The sequence below is a fragment of the Homarus americanus genome, unplaced genomic scaffold (assembly GCF_018991925.1).
Source record: "Homarus americanus isolate GMGI-L3 unplaced genomic scaffold, GMGI_Hamer_2.0 scaffold8593, whole genome shotgun sequence".
In the NCBI taxonomy this organism is placed as follows: domain Eukaryota; kingdom Metazoa; phylum Arthropoda; class Malacostraca; order Decapoda; family Nephropidae; genus Homarus; species Homarus americanus.
The window spans coordinates 1-15,000 of record NW_024739563.1 but is presented as its reverse complement, the minus strand read 5'-3'; the positions used below and the strand labels follow the sequence as shown (position 1 = coordinate 15,000).

The 15,000-nt window shown below is 47.1% G+C and overlaps 1 protein-coding gene across 1 annotated transcript; it reads right to left on the bottom strand.

Annotated features, from left to right (window-relative positions):
• Window positions 1-5,010: 5,010 nt before the first annotated feature.
• On the bottom strand, window positions 5,011-11,821 carry LOC121874942 (U-scoloptoxin(01)-Cw1a-like). Its single transcript, XM_042379303.1, has 3 exons — window positions 11,801-11,821; window positions 7,831-8,307; window positions 5,011-5,769 (listed from the first exon to the last, which is right to left on the bottom strand). The coding sequence occupies exons 2-3, from the start codon at window positions 8,056-8,058 to the stop codon at window positions 5,605-5,607; spliced, it is 393 nt and encodes a 130-aa protein (XP_042235237.1). The 5' UTR covers window positions 8,059-8,307; window positions 11,801-11,821; the 3' UTR covers window positions 5,011-5,604.
• Window positions 11,822-15,000: the final 3,179 nt, after the last annotated feature.

Here is a 15,000-nt window from a genome sequence, read left to right as displayed (position 1 = left end):
TCTCTCTCTCTCTCTCTCTCTCTCTCTCTCTCTCTCTCTCTCTAAAAGTGAGAAATAGAAAGACAGACACAGAGAGAGAGAGAGAGAGAGAGAGAGAGAGAGAGAGAGAGAGAGAGAGAGAGAGAGAGAGAGAGAGAGACTCAGGTGTGAAGTGACCACCTCAGTAACACCTGTTGTTGTTGACCTGCTAATTAACACTGTTTACCTGTGATCTAACCCTCTCTCATATATCTCTGGTTTATGTAACCTGGAACCTCTACCTGTACCTGTACTTGTGATTATACCTGTATCTACCTGTACCTACCTACCTACCTACCTACCTACCTACCTACCTACCTACCTACCTACCTACCTACCTGCCTTTACTTATCACCCTCTCTCAACACCCAAGGTAATTATTCACGATTTTCATTTTCTTCCTTCTTATTATTTTCCTTCTTCCTTCTTCATCACCATTTCCTCCTTAATTCATCTTTATCACTCCCTCTTTCTTGTTGTTTCTGTAATTACTGATCCATTTTCCTTAACCTTGTAATTTATCATAATTTCTTCCTTCTTCTTTTTTTCCCTCGAATACGGAAACAGGGAGGGAAAGAAGTGAGATAATGAGAGGTGATTGATGAGAGGTGAGAGACAAAAGATAGCACACACACACACACACACACACACACACACACACACACACACACACACACACGGGGTTACGTCTCCTCATTTGCATACCGTTAAAGGGAGAGAGGGCATTGAGTGAAAGTTTGACGGTACACCCTTTACTATCTCCCCCCTTTATTCTCCCTTAGTAGCTCTCCCTTAGTGGCTTTCCTCCCTACCCCTCCCGCCTTCCCTCCCTCCCAATTACTCCATCAAGTAAGGATCGTGACCTATGGTGACCTTCCCTTCTCCCTTCGTAGGTCAAAACCTTTCACCTGACCTCTTACCTGTGTCTGTACCTGTGGTGTAATGGTCAGCATGTTCGCCTCGCAAGTGAGAGGACCTGGGTTCTATCCCCAGGCAGGGTGAAATATGGGCAAGTTTCTTTACGCCATTTGCCTCTGTCTACCCAGCAGTAATTGGGGACCTGGATGTTAATCGATTTGTGGATCGTGTTCCGGGGTAATGGTTAGCCAGTGCAGTTGGCGAGTTGTCCGGTCTTCTCGGACTATTCTTTAACACTGGGTCATGCAACTCGTTAACTCAGGGTGTGGTTGTTGTGTTGGGGCCAGGTGCTAAGTGATTATACACGTACCTGTATTTGTAACTATAATTCTACCTGTACCTGTTCCCTCACCCTTACCTGTACCTGTTCCCTCACCCCTTACCTGTACCCTCACCCTTACCTGTTCCTGTTCCCTCACCTGTACCTGTTCCCTCACCCCTTACCTGTACCTGTTCCCTCACCCCTTACCTGTACCCTCACCCTTACCTGTTCCCTCACCCTTACCTGTACCTGTTCCCACCCTTACCTGTTCCCTCACCCTTACCTGTTCCCTCACCCTTACCTGTTCCCTCACCCTTACCTGTACCTGTATTCGTTCTCCTGCCTTGTACATATACCTGTAACCAGAACTGCACCGATACTAATATCAATAACCTGTATGAACCTGTACATAGCGACCTGTTCTGTTGTTCTAACCTGCATATCCTATACATGACCTACACATCCTGTAACATCTGACAACCATCCTACACATAGCGGCCTGCCAACAACCTTCACATTTCGACTCCTGGATGACAAGACCCTCGTGTTAGTGGTTAGGCGAGTGAGGTAAAAACTGTCGCATCCTCAACTCGCCCCCCACCCCTCCCCTTCCCTCCCCCTCCCCTCTCCCTCCCTCCCCCTTCCCTCATTCTCTCTCCCCCTCCTCCCCCTCCTCCTTCCCCCTTCCCTCCCCCCTCTCCGCCCTCCCCCAAGGTCGTCTCAGTGGCGTCTTCCTGTGGCGTCCTAGCTGTGTTTTATCCCAACAGGAGGTCAACAGGATACGGCGTGCTGTGTGTATGTCTGTCGGGAAAGGATTCCAACCCCCTTGTATTCTTCTCTTTGTTATTAAATAGAAGATTATACCCACGAGTTGTATGATATTGTGGCATTTATATATATTTTTTTCTTTGGCGGGGGTGTTAGACTAGCGGTTCTGTCATTTATACTCATCTAGAGGGATGTTAACCTTCTTTTGTTTCTTATACGTCGAAGAGGATTCGAAACCCAAGTAATTTTCTCACCATAACAATAACTAAAGGATTCGAACTCATTGTGTGATTATTTACAGGAATTTTTATAGATGATTGAACCTTTTAGTACTGTGATAGTCTTTTGTTTTGTCCTTTTTTCCTAATAAATTTGAGATTCTGGCGTTTATACAGTCCCTAGATTTTTGGATTTATTTCGCTTAATTTACGTAACTGTGATTGGATTTATTTTTATATTTAATTACGTCAATGTAAAGTAGATTTATTCATATTTAGTGGAAGCCAAGAGTACAAAAACACACACAGACACACACACAGTGGACAGACCTCAACACAGTCATCATCAGCCCACCGTGACGTAATCAACCCATCATGACGTCATTAGATCATCATGACGTCATTAGATCATCATGACGCCACAGCCAATAGGGTCACAGGTGTCAATGTCAGGAATTTCAAAGGTTTTTACGTCAAATTATTTCTCGTAACTGATGGTGTAAAAACTTATCTTACCTGACTCACGTAAGTTAAGACACAGAGGTGGATTCTCAGAAGGGATGAGAGGGAGTGGGGGAGGGATGAGAGGGAATTGGAGAGGGGTAAAAGGGGTGGTGAGAGAGGGAGTGGGAGAGGATGAAAGGGGAGGTGAGGGAATGGGGAAGGGTGAGAGGGAATTAAAGACACAGGCAAAATGAGAATAAGAAGACGAAGAAGAAACTAAGGAAATGAAGGAATAATAAAAATAACAGAGAGAGAGAGAGAGAGAGAGAGAGAGAGAGAGAGAGAGAGAGAGAGAGAGAGAGAGAGAGAGAGAGAGAGAGAGAGAGAGAGAGAGAGGTACCACTCTCTTCACTACACTGTATAATCTCATCACATAACTCTACGGTATTTTCTCGTCACCTAAAACATTCAAATGGACCCACTAGCTCTGGGGCCTATTGAGACTGGGGCCTGCTAGTACTGGGGTCTACTGGTACTGGGGTCTATTAGAACTGGGGTCTACTAGTATTGGGGCCTATTGAGACTGGGCCCCAAGTTACTTCCATCTTGATTTGTTCCTGAAAACGTGAAACATTTATCTCTCTCTCTCTCTCTCTCCACACACACATCTGAGGCCTTGGTCATCTCTCCTTGCTCTTGAAGGATCACCCACACTAATTCACACCGGCCCACACCACCCACACCACACCACACCACGCACTGCCCACACCACTCCACACCACTCCACACCGCCCACACCACCCAATACTCCACACCACACCACACCACACCGCCACACCACCACACACCTCCAGCAATAGGTATTAATAATTCTGCTGTAATCACCTCTGCTGACGTTGCACTACGATCATTACTAACTTGTTGATGTCATTGCGTTTACCCATCGTTGCAGATGACCGGAGGTGTGACATTGCAGAAGTTGATATGTCATGGCTGTTGTGTGACCCAGTGTTGCAGGGGGGTCGTATACACAAGTCAAGTGATGATCGGTCAGTGCAATGTTGATCTGTGTTTTGTAAATGTTGACTCTCACAATGCTAACTTACTTACGTTAAAATATTGTGTAAAATGAGACACAGTGTAAGAGATAGAGCACAGAGAAAAGTGAGAGAGAATGATAGAGAACACCCTTCCCCACCCCCCCAATTTCAATTCCACCAGAAAGAGAGAGAGGAAATATTGGTCTCTCCTTAATTCTTTCTTTCTTTCTTTCTTTCTTTCTTTCTTTCTTTCTTTCTCTCTGGCTCACCGGGTATTGTACCGTTTAATGTTATTGGGGACTTGGGGTTCGAGGCTTAGGGAGGGGAGGCGGGGGTGAAGGGGGGTAAAAAGTGGGGGGGTGAGAGATGAGAGGGAGGGGTAAAGGGGGGTGAGAGGTAAAGGGTGAGGGGTAAAGGGGAGGTGAGAGGTAAAGGGTGAGGGGTAAAGGGGGGGTGAGAGGTAAAGGGGAGATAAGATGATACAAGACAAAATTATTAACTCATCCACAACTGGGATCGAACCAATGACCCTTAGGACGAGAAATGAGTCTTATATACACTCAGCCACCTCATACCTTAACCTAACCTAACCTGACCTGACCTGACCTCCACAATCCGGAATTTCCTTAAGAATAAAATAATATCTGGTCCTTCATTTTTTTTATTTGCAGTTAAAAAAAATACTTCAAAATAATAATAATAATAAAAAATAATAATAATAATGGTAAAATATTCTTATCAAATATTCTTGCTAAAACCACATCCCCACCGGCTTGTTGTATATACCTAAATGGATTACAAATATACACACGGAATAGGAGAGGAGATATATAGGCATACTCTTAAAATATACCTCAAAATATACCTCAAAATATACCTCAAAATATACCTCAAAATATACCTCAAAATATACCTCAAAATATACCTCAAAATATACCTATCACAATGAGTTTACAAATATACACAATACATACGATGGAAGAGATTAGACATACACGAATATACACATAATAGAGGAAAGTATATTTATTACGTTTGAATGTATAGAATAGACATATAGGGAGAATGAACACATAGGCCTATTCTGTCACATATGCAAATTGGAGGAAGATAGGCCTATTCCCTCACACATACATATATACTAATTTCAGGAAACTAGACCTATTGTATCTGAGTAAGTTAACAAATATACAAATAGAATCGGAATGAAAAAGGTAAATCTATTCTAATTAATGGGTTTACAGGTATACCTTACACAATAGGGGTATATACCTGTCCCATTTCCTCCTATTTGAGATGTGGGCAGGGTGGTGGGGGAGAGGGGGGTGGGGGAGATGGGGGTGGGGGTAGAGGGGGGGGGTGTAATTCGTCGGTTTTTTTTTATCTTATATGTACAAAAAGTTTTAAAAAATATATGTGTAAAGTAATTGGAGAGTTCGTAGGAAGTTCCATCGTGCGTTAGAACTTGTTGGAGGTGGGAAAGGTGGAGTGGTTGGAGTGTGGGAGGTGAATTTGCTGGAGTGAGGGAGTAGAACTTGTTGGAAGGGGAGTAGGAGGTTCTAGAACTATTCTTCGACGTTGCTAGAACTTGAGGAGACTTTTTCGGTTTAAGGTAGAACTTGAAGGGCATTCCATTGTTGGCTGGAATTCTAGGGTCAACCTGGGTGTTTGGAGGAGGACCTGGGTGTTTGAAGGAGGACCTGGGACTTGAAGGAGGACCTGGGACTTGGAGGAGGACCTGGGACTTGGAAAAGGACCTTGAACTTCTAGGAATGTACAACAGGTCCTAGGAAGCCCCAGGAATGTTCAGGAACCCTCAGGAACACCCCCCCCCCCAGGAAGCGTCAGGAATACTCAGGAGATCCTAGGAATACTCAGGAGGTGCTAGGAATACTCAGGAGGTCCTAGGATTTCCCATTAGGACTCAGAAAGGACTTTAGAACTCCTCGTCGATGCGGCCAAAGAGGGCGTTCCGGGAGTCATAGAGGGACTCAGCTTGGTCGCAGGGGAAGGCGTAGGCTGGGTGGTTGCACGTGAGAGTCTCCTGGTCGAAGATGGTCTGGTTACCGCAGATGAACGAGAAGTGGGCTGTCTCGATGATCTGCAGAAGGCGATGAAGGAACAGGAAAGACGAAGGTATTAGTTAAAAATGATAATACAGACGAATACAGACGAATATACGAATTCAATACACACACACACACACACACACACACACACACACACGTTGAAAATTCATGTTCTAAATCCCAAGGGTCAATGCGGGATAAGTGCAGCTTAGAGTGAAGGTCTAAGGGTGATAGAAGGAGGAGGAGGAGGAGGAGGAGGAGGAGGAGGAGGAGGAGGAGGAGGAGAAGAGGAGGAGGAGGAGAAGGTGAGGAGGTTCAATAGCATAAACAACCTTGAGGAGTCACTGGTATTAATGATGATAAAGAAGAAATGGGGGTGGGGGGTGAAGGTCTCTAACCCTCCCCCTCCCTCCCCCTCCCTCCCCCTCCTTTCATAGGTGTAAAGGGGAGAGAAGAAGGTGAGGAGCACTCTCTGTAATCTCTCTCTTCTCTCACAGGTAGTTATTGGTACTCAGTCTCCGACACAGGTAAGAACGGTGTTACCTGGTCATAGTGAATCATATCCCAAGGCAACCTGGCGTGATGACCTCTGACCTCCTCCTCTTCCTCCTCCTACTCTCCCACTCCTCTCATTGTCTCCTTCCCTCTTCCTCTCTTCGTCTTCTTTCCTCCCTCCCACTCCCTTTCTCCTCCCGCTCCTCTTCCTCTCTTCCCTCTCCTCGTCTCATTAACTCTCCTCTTACTCCCATCCATTCCCTCCCTTACCTACTACTCTCCATCCTAACCTTCATTTCTCTCTCTCTCCTCTTCCTCCATTCCGTCCTTCACCAACCACCATCCCCCTCCCCCCCTCCTCCTCCTCCCCATCACCCCCTCCCCTCCTCCTCATCACTCCCTCCTCCTCCTCCCCATCACTCCTCCTCCCCATCTCCTCAAGTCACCTCATCTGCGCCCTGTTTCTATGTTAACCTGCATATTTCAGGAAGACTTTTTTTGGTTGATTTGTTTTATTTATTTATTTTTTACATTTTTTACCTTTTTATTAGCGTGGAAGAGGAGGGAAGAGGGAGGGAAGGAGGTGAAGGGTGAGGAAGGAGGGAAGGAAGAGGAGGGAAGGAGGGAAGGAAGAGGGAGGGGAAGGAAGGAGAAAGGAGGAAGCGGGAGGGAAAGGAAAGTGGAGAGTAGGGAGGAGGAGAGAGAGAGAAAGGAGGAAGCGGGAGGGAAAGGAAAGTGGAGAGTAGGGAGGAGGAGAGAGAGAGAGGGGAGGAAGGAGGAGGGAAGGAGAAAAGGAAGGAGAGAAGGAGGGGGTGGGTCACTGTCCTCCAGGTACTGTCTGTGGTAGGTCACTGTCCTCCAGGTACTGTCTGTGGTAGGTCACTGTCCTCCAGGTACTGTCTGTGGTAGGTCACTGTCCTCCAGGTACTGTCTGTGGTAGGTCACTGTCCTCCAGGTACTGTCTGTGGTAGGTCACTGTCCTCCAGGTACTGTCTGTGGTAGGTCACTGTCCTCCAGGTACTGTCTGTGGTAGGTCACTGTCCTCCAGGTACTGTCTGTGGTAGGTCACTGTCCTCCAGGTACTGTCTGTGGTAGGTCACTGTCCTCCAGGTACTGTCTGTGGTAGGTCACTGTCCTCCATAATGCTTCTCCTGGTGAAAGGGAGTCAGCGAAGCGTGTAACTCCAGGGAGCTAATATTAGTATTCCCACGACCACACCTTGTTGACAGACAGACAGACAGACAGACAGACAGACAGACAGACAGTGATAGATATTTAGACAGAGACAGATTGACAGGTTAATAGATAGACTAACAAATAAATAAAAGACAGACACACATAGACAAATAGACGGGTTGATAGACAGATGCACAGACACACACACAGATAGACAGAACGACAGACAGATATAAAGACAGACAGACACACACAGACACACACATACTGACAAATACACACACACACACACACACACACACACACACACACACACATAAGCAGGTTGATAAATAGACAAACAGATACAGACAGACAGACAGACAGACAGACAGACAGACAGACAGACAGATAGACAGACAGGTAAAATCCCACGGACTCACCTGGCCCAAATCGTCAGGAATGGGAAGACAAATGTGGAAGACCCTGCAGGCGTTGTCCACGTCGGCGTAATATCCGTAGGGGCGTCCCTCGCAGGTAAACGACTGTACCACCTGTCCCGTAATGGTCTCGTAACCTGAAGTAAAGACCCACCCCATTCTCGCCTCCGTCATCCCCGTCAGGAGTAAGAGGGTGACGGCCGCTGCTACCAAGACGATAGAGGTGTTCATGCTGGTGGTGATTGGTGGTGGTGATTGGTGGTGGTGATTGGTGGTGGTGATTGGTGGTGGTGATTGGTAGTTGTAGTATGACGGTGGTGGTTGTTGTTGTTGTGGTGATGGTAGTAGAAGTAGTATTAAGTAAATAAGTAACTACTACTAAGCTACTTAAGTAATATAAGAAATAGTTTATTAGTGGAGGGAAGTGAAGGAACTACAGTGTGAGGTGAGGGTCGCTGGGGGGTCGGAGTGCTCGGGTGACTGTGAGAGAGAGAGAGGGTTATTAACAGCTACAAAGGGGGTAATTGTTTCAGGGAGTAAATTTTTCAGGGGGTAATTATTTCAGGGGGTAAATTTTTCAGGGAGTAATATTTTCAGGGGGAATTTTTTTCAAAGGGTAAATATTTCAAGGGGTAAATGTTTCAGGGGGTAAATGTTTCAGGGGGTAATTATTTCAGGGGGTAAATGATTCAGGGGGTAATATTTTCAGGGGGTAAATTTTTCAGGGGGTAAAATTTTCAGGGGGTTAATATTCTCAGGGGATAAATTAAACACGATAAATAATATAAACCCTGATCGAACATCTCATTCCCGTACCCTAAACCAACCTAACCAATCCAACATGGCGGACAAACATACCAAAGACTATACACCAAAGAATCATAAATAAAAACACAAAAAAAATAAAGAAATGTGGAGATTTTTTTTTTAAAGTTTAATTGAAAAGAAAAAAAACTGATAATATTAGATTTTTAAAGGAACATAATTTTTTTTTTTTTTTTTTAGCTTTGTGAATTTTACGCCATTGTTGTGTGTCAGAGAAAGTGATATATGAGTGAGGTGGGTCAAGGGTGCGTTTCTCTCTCTCTCTCTCTCTCTTCTGCCACCATGCCTAGAGCTACACTTCCAGACGTTACACAGGTCCATACGCCAAGCCACGCCCACATTCTCAGACACTCCACACTTACACCCACATCCACCCAACCACTCTCATTAAACACTCCACCCATTACCCTAATATCCTGACCCTCACGCCTCCAATATATCAACTTCCTTTCCTACCTGGTCGCCCCCACTCCACCTTTCCACCTTCTACTCCATCCTCCAATTCTTCTCTCAGCTCCCCACCCATCCTCACCTGCCATCCTCCTCCACCCTCGCCTGCTTCCCCACCCATCCTTCACCTGTCCTCCACCCCTGCCCACGCTCCTGCCAATCTCACACCCCTACCCACGCCCCGCCCATGCCCCCCAGGTTGCATAATAAGGTGTCATCACATGGTGCCACCGACCTTCAGGAGAGAGTGGCACTGTGCCTCCTAGTGCCTGGGAGGGTGAGGAGGGTCAATGAAGGGAGGAAGAGGGGTATGGGGGGGTAAGGAGGGGTGAGGAGGTCAAATGGGAAGGAGGAAGGAGGGCATGGAGGGGTGAGGAGGGTCAATGAAGGAGGGAAGGAGGGGTGTGAGGTAAGGAGGGGTGGAGGGGTGAGGAGGGGTGAGGAGGGGTAAGGAGGGTGAGGAGGTGAGGAGGGTCAATGAAGGAGGGAAAGAGAGTGGACATGAAGTATAGGGAGGAGGGAAGGGGAGGGAAGGGGAGTGAAGGGAAGAGAGGAACAATGAAGGGTGAAGGGAGGGTGAGGAGGGGCATAGGGAGGAAACGAGGGGTCAGGAGAGGCCAGGAGAGGTCAGGAGGAGAGGGGAGGGGGAGGAAGGGAGGAGAGGGGAGGGTTACACCAGAACAATGAAGGATGGAAAGGTATTTGAGAATCAGTGATGAAACAAATGACATTACAAGAGAGAGAGAGAGACAGAGAGAGAGAGAGAGAGAGAGAGAGAGAGAGAGAGAGAGAGAGAGAGACAGAGAGAGAGAGACAGAGAGAGAGAGAGAGAGAGAGAGAGAGAAAGAGAGACAGAGAGAGAGAGAGAGAGAGAGAGAGAGAGAGAGAGAGAGAGAGAGAGAGACGTACTGACCTAAGTTTCTCAGATTAACCCAAAGAAAATTATTTTATATTAATTAATTAGAATTTTTATAATCTAAGTGATAATTACTTTATTAATCGTCCTCAGGGGGTTAAATTATTCCTCCCCCTTCCTCCCCCTTCCTCTTCCTGTCCTCCTCTTTCCCCTTACCCCCTTCCTCCTCCTTCCTTTCCATCTCTAACCCCTGTCTTCTTCGTCTTCCTCCTCCTCCTCCTCCTCCTCCTGTAGCTGCATTTAAGGGGGAGAGGAAGAGGGGTGAGGGTGAGGAGGAGGGGAGGAGGGGAGGAGGGAGAGGGGTGATTATACCTTTTCGTCTGAACTAATCAATCACATGAGACGGAAGAGGAAGGGAGACGGAGGAAGGTTGAGGATGAGGTGTGGAGAAGGGAGGGCGTGTTGGAGAGAGGAGGGAGTGTGAAAGGGAGGAGGGGAGAGCCTCACAGTTTGTAAATTTGTATGTAAATTCTCTCTCTCTCTCTCTCAGGTTATATTTTGGGAATTAACAGGTGCTGACACATTGAGGGACACGTGGCTGAAACTGTGGGGACACAGGCACTGTGAGGGGACACATGGCTGACACTGTGAGGGGACGCATGGCTGACTGAGCTGACACAGTGAGGGGACACGCTGACACTGAGCTGATAGTGGGGGACACGTGGCTGACACTGTGGGGGACGCATTTGACACTGTGGAGGGACGCATGGCTGACACTGAGCTGACACAGTGGGGGGACATGGCTGACACTGAGCTGATACAGTGGGGACACGTGGCTGACACTGTGAGAGGATGGCTGCAGCACTGTGAGGGGACGCATGGCTGACACTGTGGGGACGCATGGCTGACACTGAGCTGATACAGGTGGGGGCACATGACTGACACCGAGCTGACACAGTGAGGGGACACATGGCTGACACTGAGCTGATACAGTGGGGACACGTGGCTGACACCGAGCTGACACAGTGGGGGGACATGGCTGACACTGAGCTGACACAGTGAGGACCGTGGCTGACTGAGCTGACACATGGGGGTCCATGGCTGACACTGAGCTGGTGATGAGGGGACACATGACTGGCATTGCGCTGACATACTTTGGGGACATTGGCAAAAACAATACTGGCTTCGGGCTGGCACGGGTCTGACTGGCTGACACAATAATGAGACACGGATGACACCGAGCTGACAAAAGGCTGACACAAGGCTCAAGACTGACACAGGGATAACACACTGGGTGTCACTAAGCTGACATAAAGCTGACAATCAGGTGCCACTAAGCGGACACAAGGTTGACACACTCAGGTGTATAAGCTGACATAAAGCACTCAGGTGCCACTAAGCTGACACAAGGTTGACATTCAGGTGCAATGGACTGACACAAAGCTGACACATTCAGGTTGCCACTAAGCTGACCAAGTTGAACATTCAGAGTGCCAATGGACTGACACAAAGCTTGCATTCAGGTGCCACTAAGCTGACACAAGGTTGACACACTCAGGTGCCACTAAGCGGACACAAAGGCTGACACACTCGGAGTGCCACTTAAGCTGACACAAGGTTGACACACTCAGGTGCCACTAAGCTGACACAAGGTTGACCACTCAGTGCCACTAAGCGGACACAAGGCTGACCTCAGAGTGCCACTAAGCTGACAAGGTTGACACACTCAGTGCCACTAAGCTGACCAAGGTTGACACACTCGGGTGCCACTAAAGGACACAAGGCTGACCTCAGGTGCCACAAGCTGAGGTTGACACTGTTGGGATGCCGCGGGCGTCTTACCTGCCTGGAGGATGGCACAGGTGTGTCAGGAAGATGGTGCCACAGCCCTGCTTTTATAATGATCTGGCGCTCGTCTCCGCTAAGCGAAAAGGAAAGTAATCCATGAGCCCGCCCTCCCCCGCCCCCGCCCACCACCTCACCCACATCACCGCCCACCCTCCGCCCCGCCCTCCGATCTGTCGTTTCTCAGACCTCGAGAGTCTCTAGGTCAGGAGTCACTGATGGGGCCACGGTCAATATTGTCTACACCTGTACCTGTACCTGTACCTATACCTGTACCTGTACCTATACCTGTACCTATACCTGTACCTGCCTGTACCTGTACCTGTACCTATACCCTGTACCTATACTATACTGCCTGTACACTGTACTATACCTGTACCTGTACCTGTACCTGTACCTATACCTATATATACCTGTACCTATACCTGTACCTGTACCTGTACCTGTACCTATACCTATACCTGTCATATACCTGTACCTATTCCTACTACCTATACCTGTACCTATACCTGTACCTGTACCTGTACCTGTACCTGTACTATACCTGTACCTGTACCTATACCTATATCCCATATACTTGCTTTTCACTATACCTGTACCTGTACCTGTACCTATATACCTATACCTGTACCATGTACCTGTACCTGTACCTATACCTGTACCTGTACCTGTACCTATACCATACCTGTACCTATACCTGTACCTGCCTGTACTATACACCTCATACTTGCCTGTACCTGTACCTGTACCTGTACCTGTCCTGTACCCATACCTATACCTGTACCTGTACCTGTACCTGTACCTATACCTGTACCTGTACCTATACCTGTCCTGTACACCTATACCTGTACACATACCTGTACCTGTACCTGTGCCTGTACCTGTACCTATACCTATACCATACTTGTACCTATACCTGTACCTGTACCTGTACCTGTACTATACCTGTACCTGTACCTACCTATATCCATACTTGTACCCTGTACCTGTACCTATACCTGTACCTGTACCTGTACCTGTACCTGTACCTATACCTATACCTATACCTGTACCTGTACCTGTACCTATACCTGTACCTGTACCTGTACCTATACCACCTATACCTATCCATACTTGTACCTGTACCTGTACTATACCTGTACCTGTACCTGTACCTGCATACCTGTACCTGTACCTGTACCTGTACCTATACCTGTACCTGTACCTATACTACCTGTACCTGTACCTGTACCTGTACATACTACCTGTACCTGTACCTATACTATCCTGTACACCTGTACCTATACCAGACCTGCCCACTGTACCTGTACCTGTACCTGTACCTATACCTGTACCTGTACCTGTGCCTGTACCTATACCTGTACCTGTACCTATACCTGTACCTGTGCCTATACCTATACCCATACCACCTATACCTATACTGTACCTGTACCTATACCTGTACCTGTACTTATACTGTACCTGTACCTATACCTGTACCTGTACCTATACCTGTACCTGTACCTATACCTGTACCTGTACCTGTACCTGTATATACCTGTACCTGTACCTGTACCACTACCTATACCTATACCCATACTTGTACCTATACCTTACATACCTGTACCTACACCTGTACCTATACCTACTGCACCTATACCTGTACCTGTACCTGTACCTGTACCTGTACCTATACCTGTACCTGTACTATACCTGTACCTGTACCTGTACCTGTACCTGTACCTGTACATACCTGTACCTATACCTGTACATACCTATGCCTGTACTTACACTATACCTGTACCTGTACCTATACCTGTACCTATACCTGTACCACCTGTACCTGTACCTGTACCTATACCTGTACCTGTACTGCACACCTATACCTGTACCTGTACCTGTACCTGTACCTACCTGTACCTGTACTGTACCTGTACCTATACCTGTACACTGTACCTATACCTGTACCTGTACACTCCTGTACCCTATACCTGTACCTGCTATACCTGTACTATACCTGTACCTGTACCTATACCTGTACACTACCTATACCTGCACCTGTACCTATACCTGTACCTGTACACACCTGTACCTATACCTATACCATATTGTACCTATACCTGTACACTGTGTACTATACCTGTACCTGTACCTGCCTATTCCTGTACCTATACCTGTACCTGTACCTATACCTGTACCTGTACCTGTACCTGTACCTGCTTTCCCTATACCCTGTACCTATACCTATCCATACTTGTACCTCTACCTATACCTGTACCTGTACCTGTACCTATACCTATACCTGTACCTGTACCTGTACCCTATACCTGTACCTGTACCTGTACCTGTACCTATACCTGTACCTGTACCTGTACCTATACCTGTACCTGTACCTATACCTATATCATACTTGTACCTGTACCTATACCTGTACCTATTCCTGTACCTATACCTTACCTGTACCTATACCTGTACCTGTACCTGTACCTGTACCTATACCTATACCTGTACCTGCTACCTATACTATATCATACTTGTACCTGTACCTGTACCTGTGTACTGTACCTGTACCTGTACCTGTACCTATATCCCATACTTGTACCTGTACCTGTACCTGTACCTGTACCTGTACCTGTACCTGTACCTGTACCTGTACCTGTACCTGCTGTACCTGCACCTGTACCTATATCCACATACCTGTACCTGTACCTGTACCTGTACCTGACCTGTATACCTGTACCTATACCTGTACCTGTACCTGTACCTGTACCTGTACCTGTACCTGTACCTATATCCATACTTGTACCTGTACCTGTACCTGTACCTGTACCTGTACCTGTACCTGTACCTGTACCTATACCTGTACCTGTACCTATACCTATATCCATACTTGTACCTATACCTGTACCTGTACCTGTACATACACTATACCTGTACCTGTACCTATACCTGTACCTGTACCTGTACCTGTACCTGTACTATACCTGTACCTGTACCTATACCTATATCCATACTTGTACCTGTACCTGTACCTGTACCTATGCACCTGTACCTGTACCTATACCTGTACCTGTACCTGTACATACCTGTACCTGTACCTGTACCTGTACATACCTATACCTATACCTGTACCTGTACCTGTACCTGTACCTGTACCTCTGTACCTGTACTGTACCTGTACCTGTACCTGTACCTGTACCTGTACCTATCTGCACTTA

Coding starts and splice junctions, on each gene's coding strand:
- LOC121874942 (XM_042379303.1), bottom strand. CDS start 8,058: ATGAACACCTCTATCGTCTTGGTAGCAGCGGCCGTCACCCTCTTACTC. Junction 5,770..7,830: donor TTCCTGACGATTTGGGCCAG/GTGAGTCCGTGG, acceptor CGCCTTCTGCAG/ATCATCGAGACAGCCCACTT.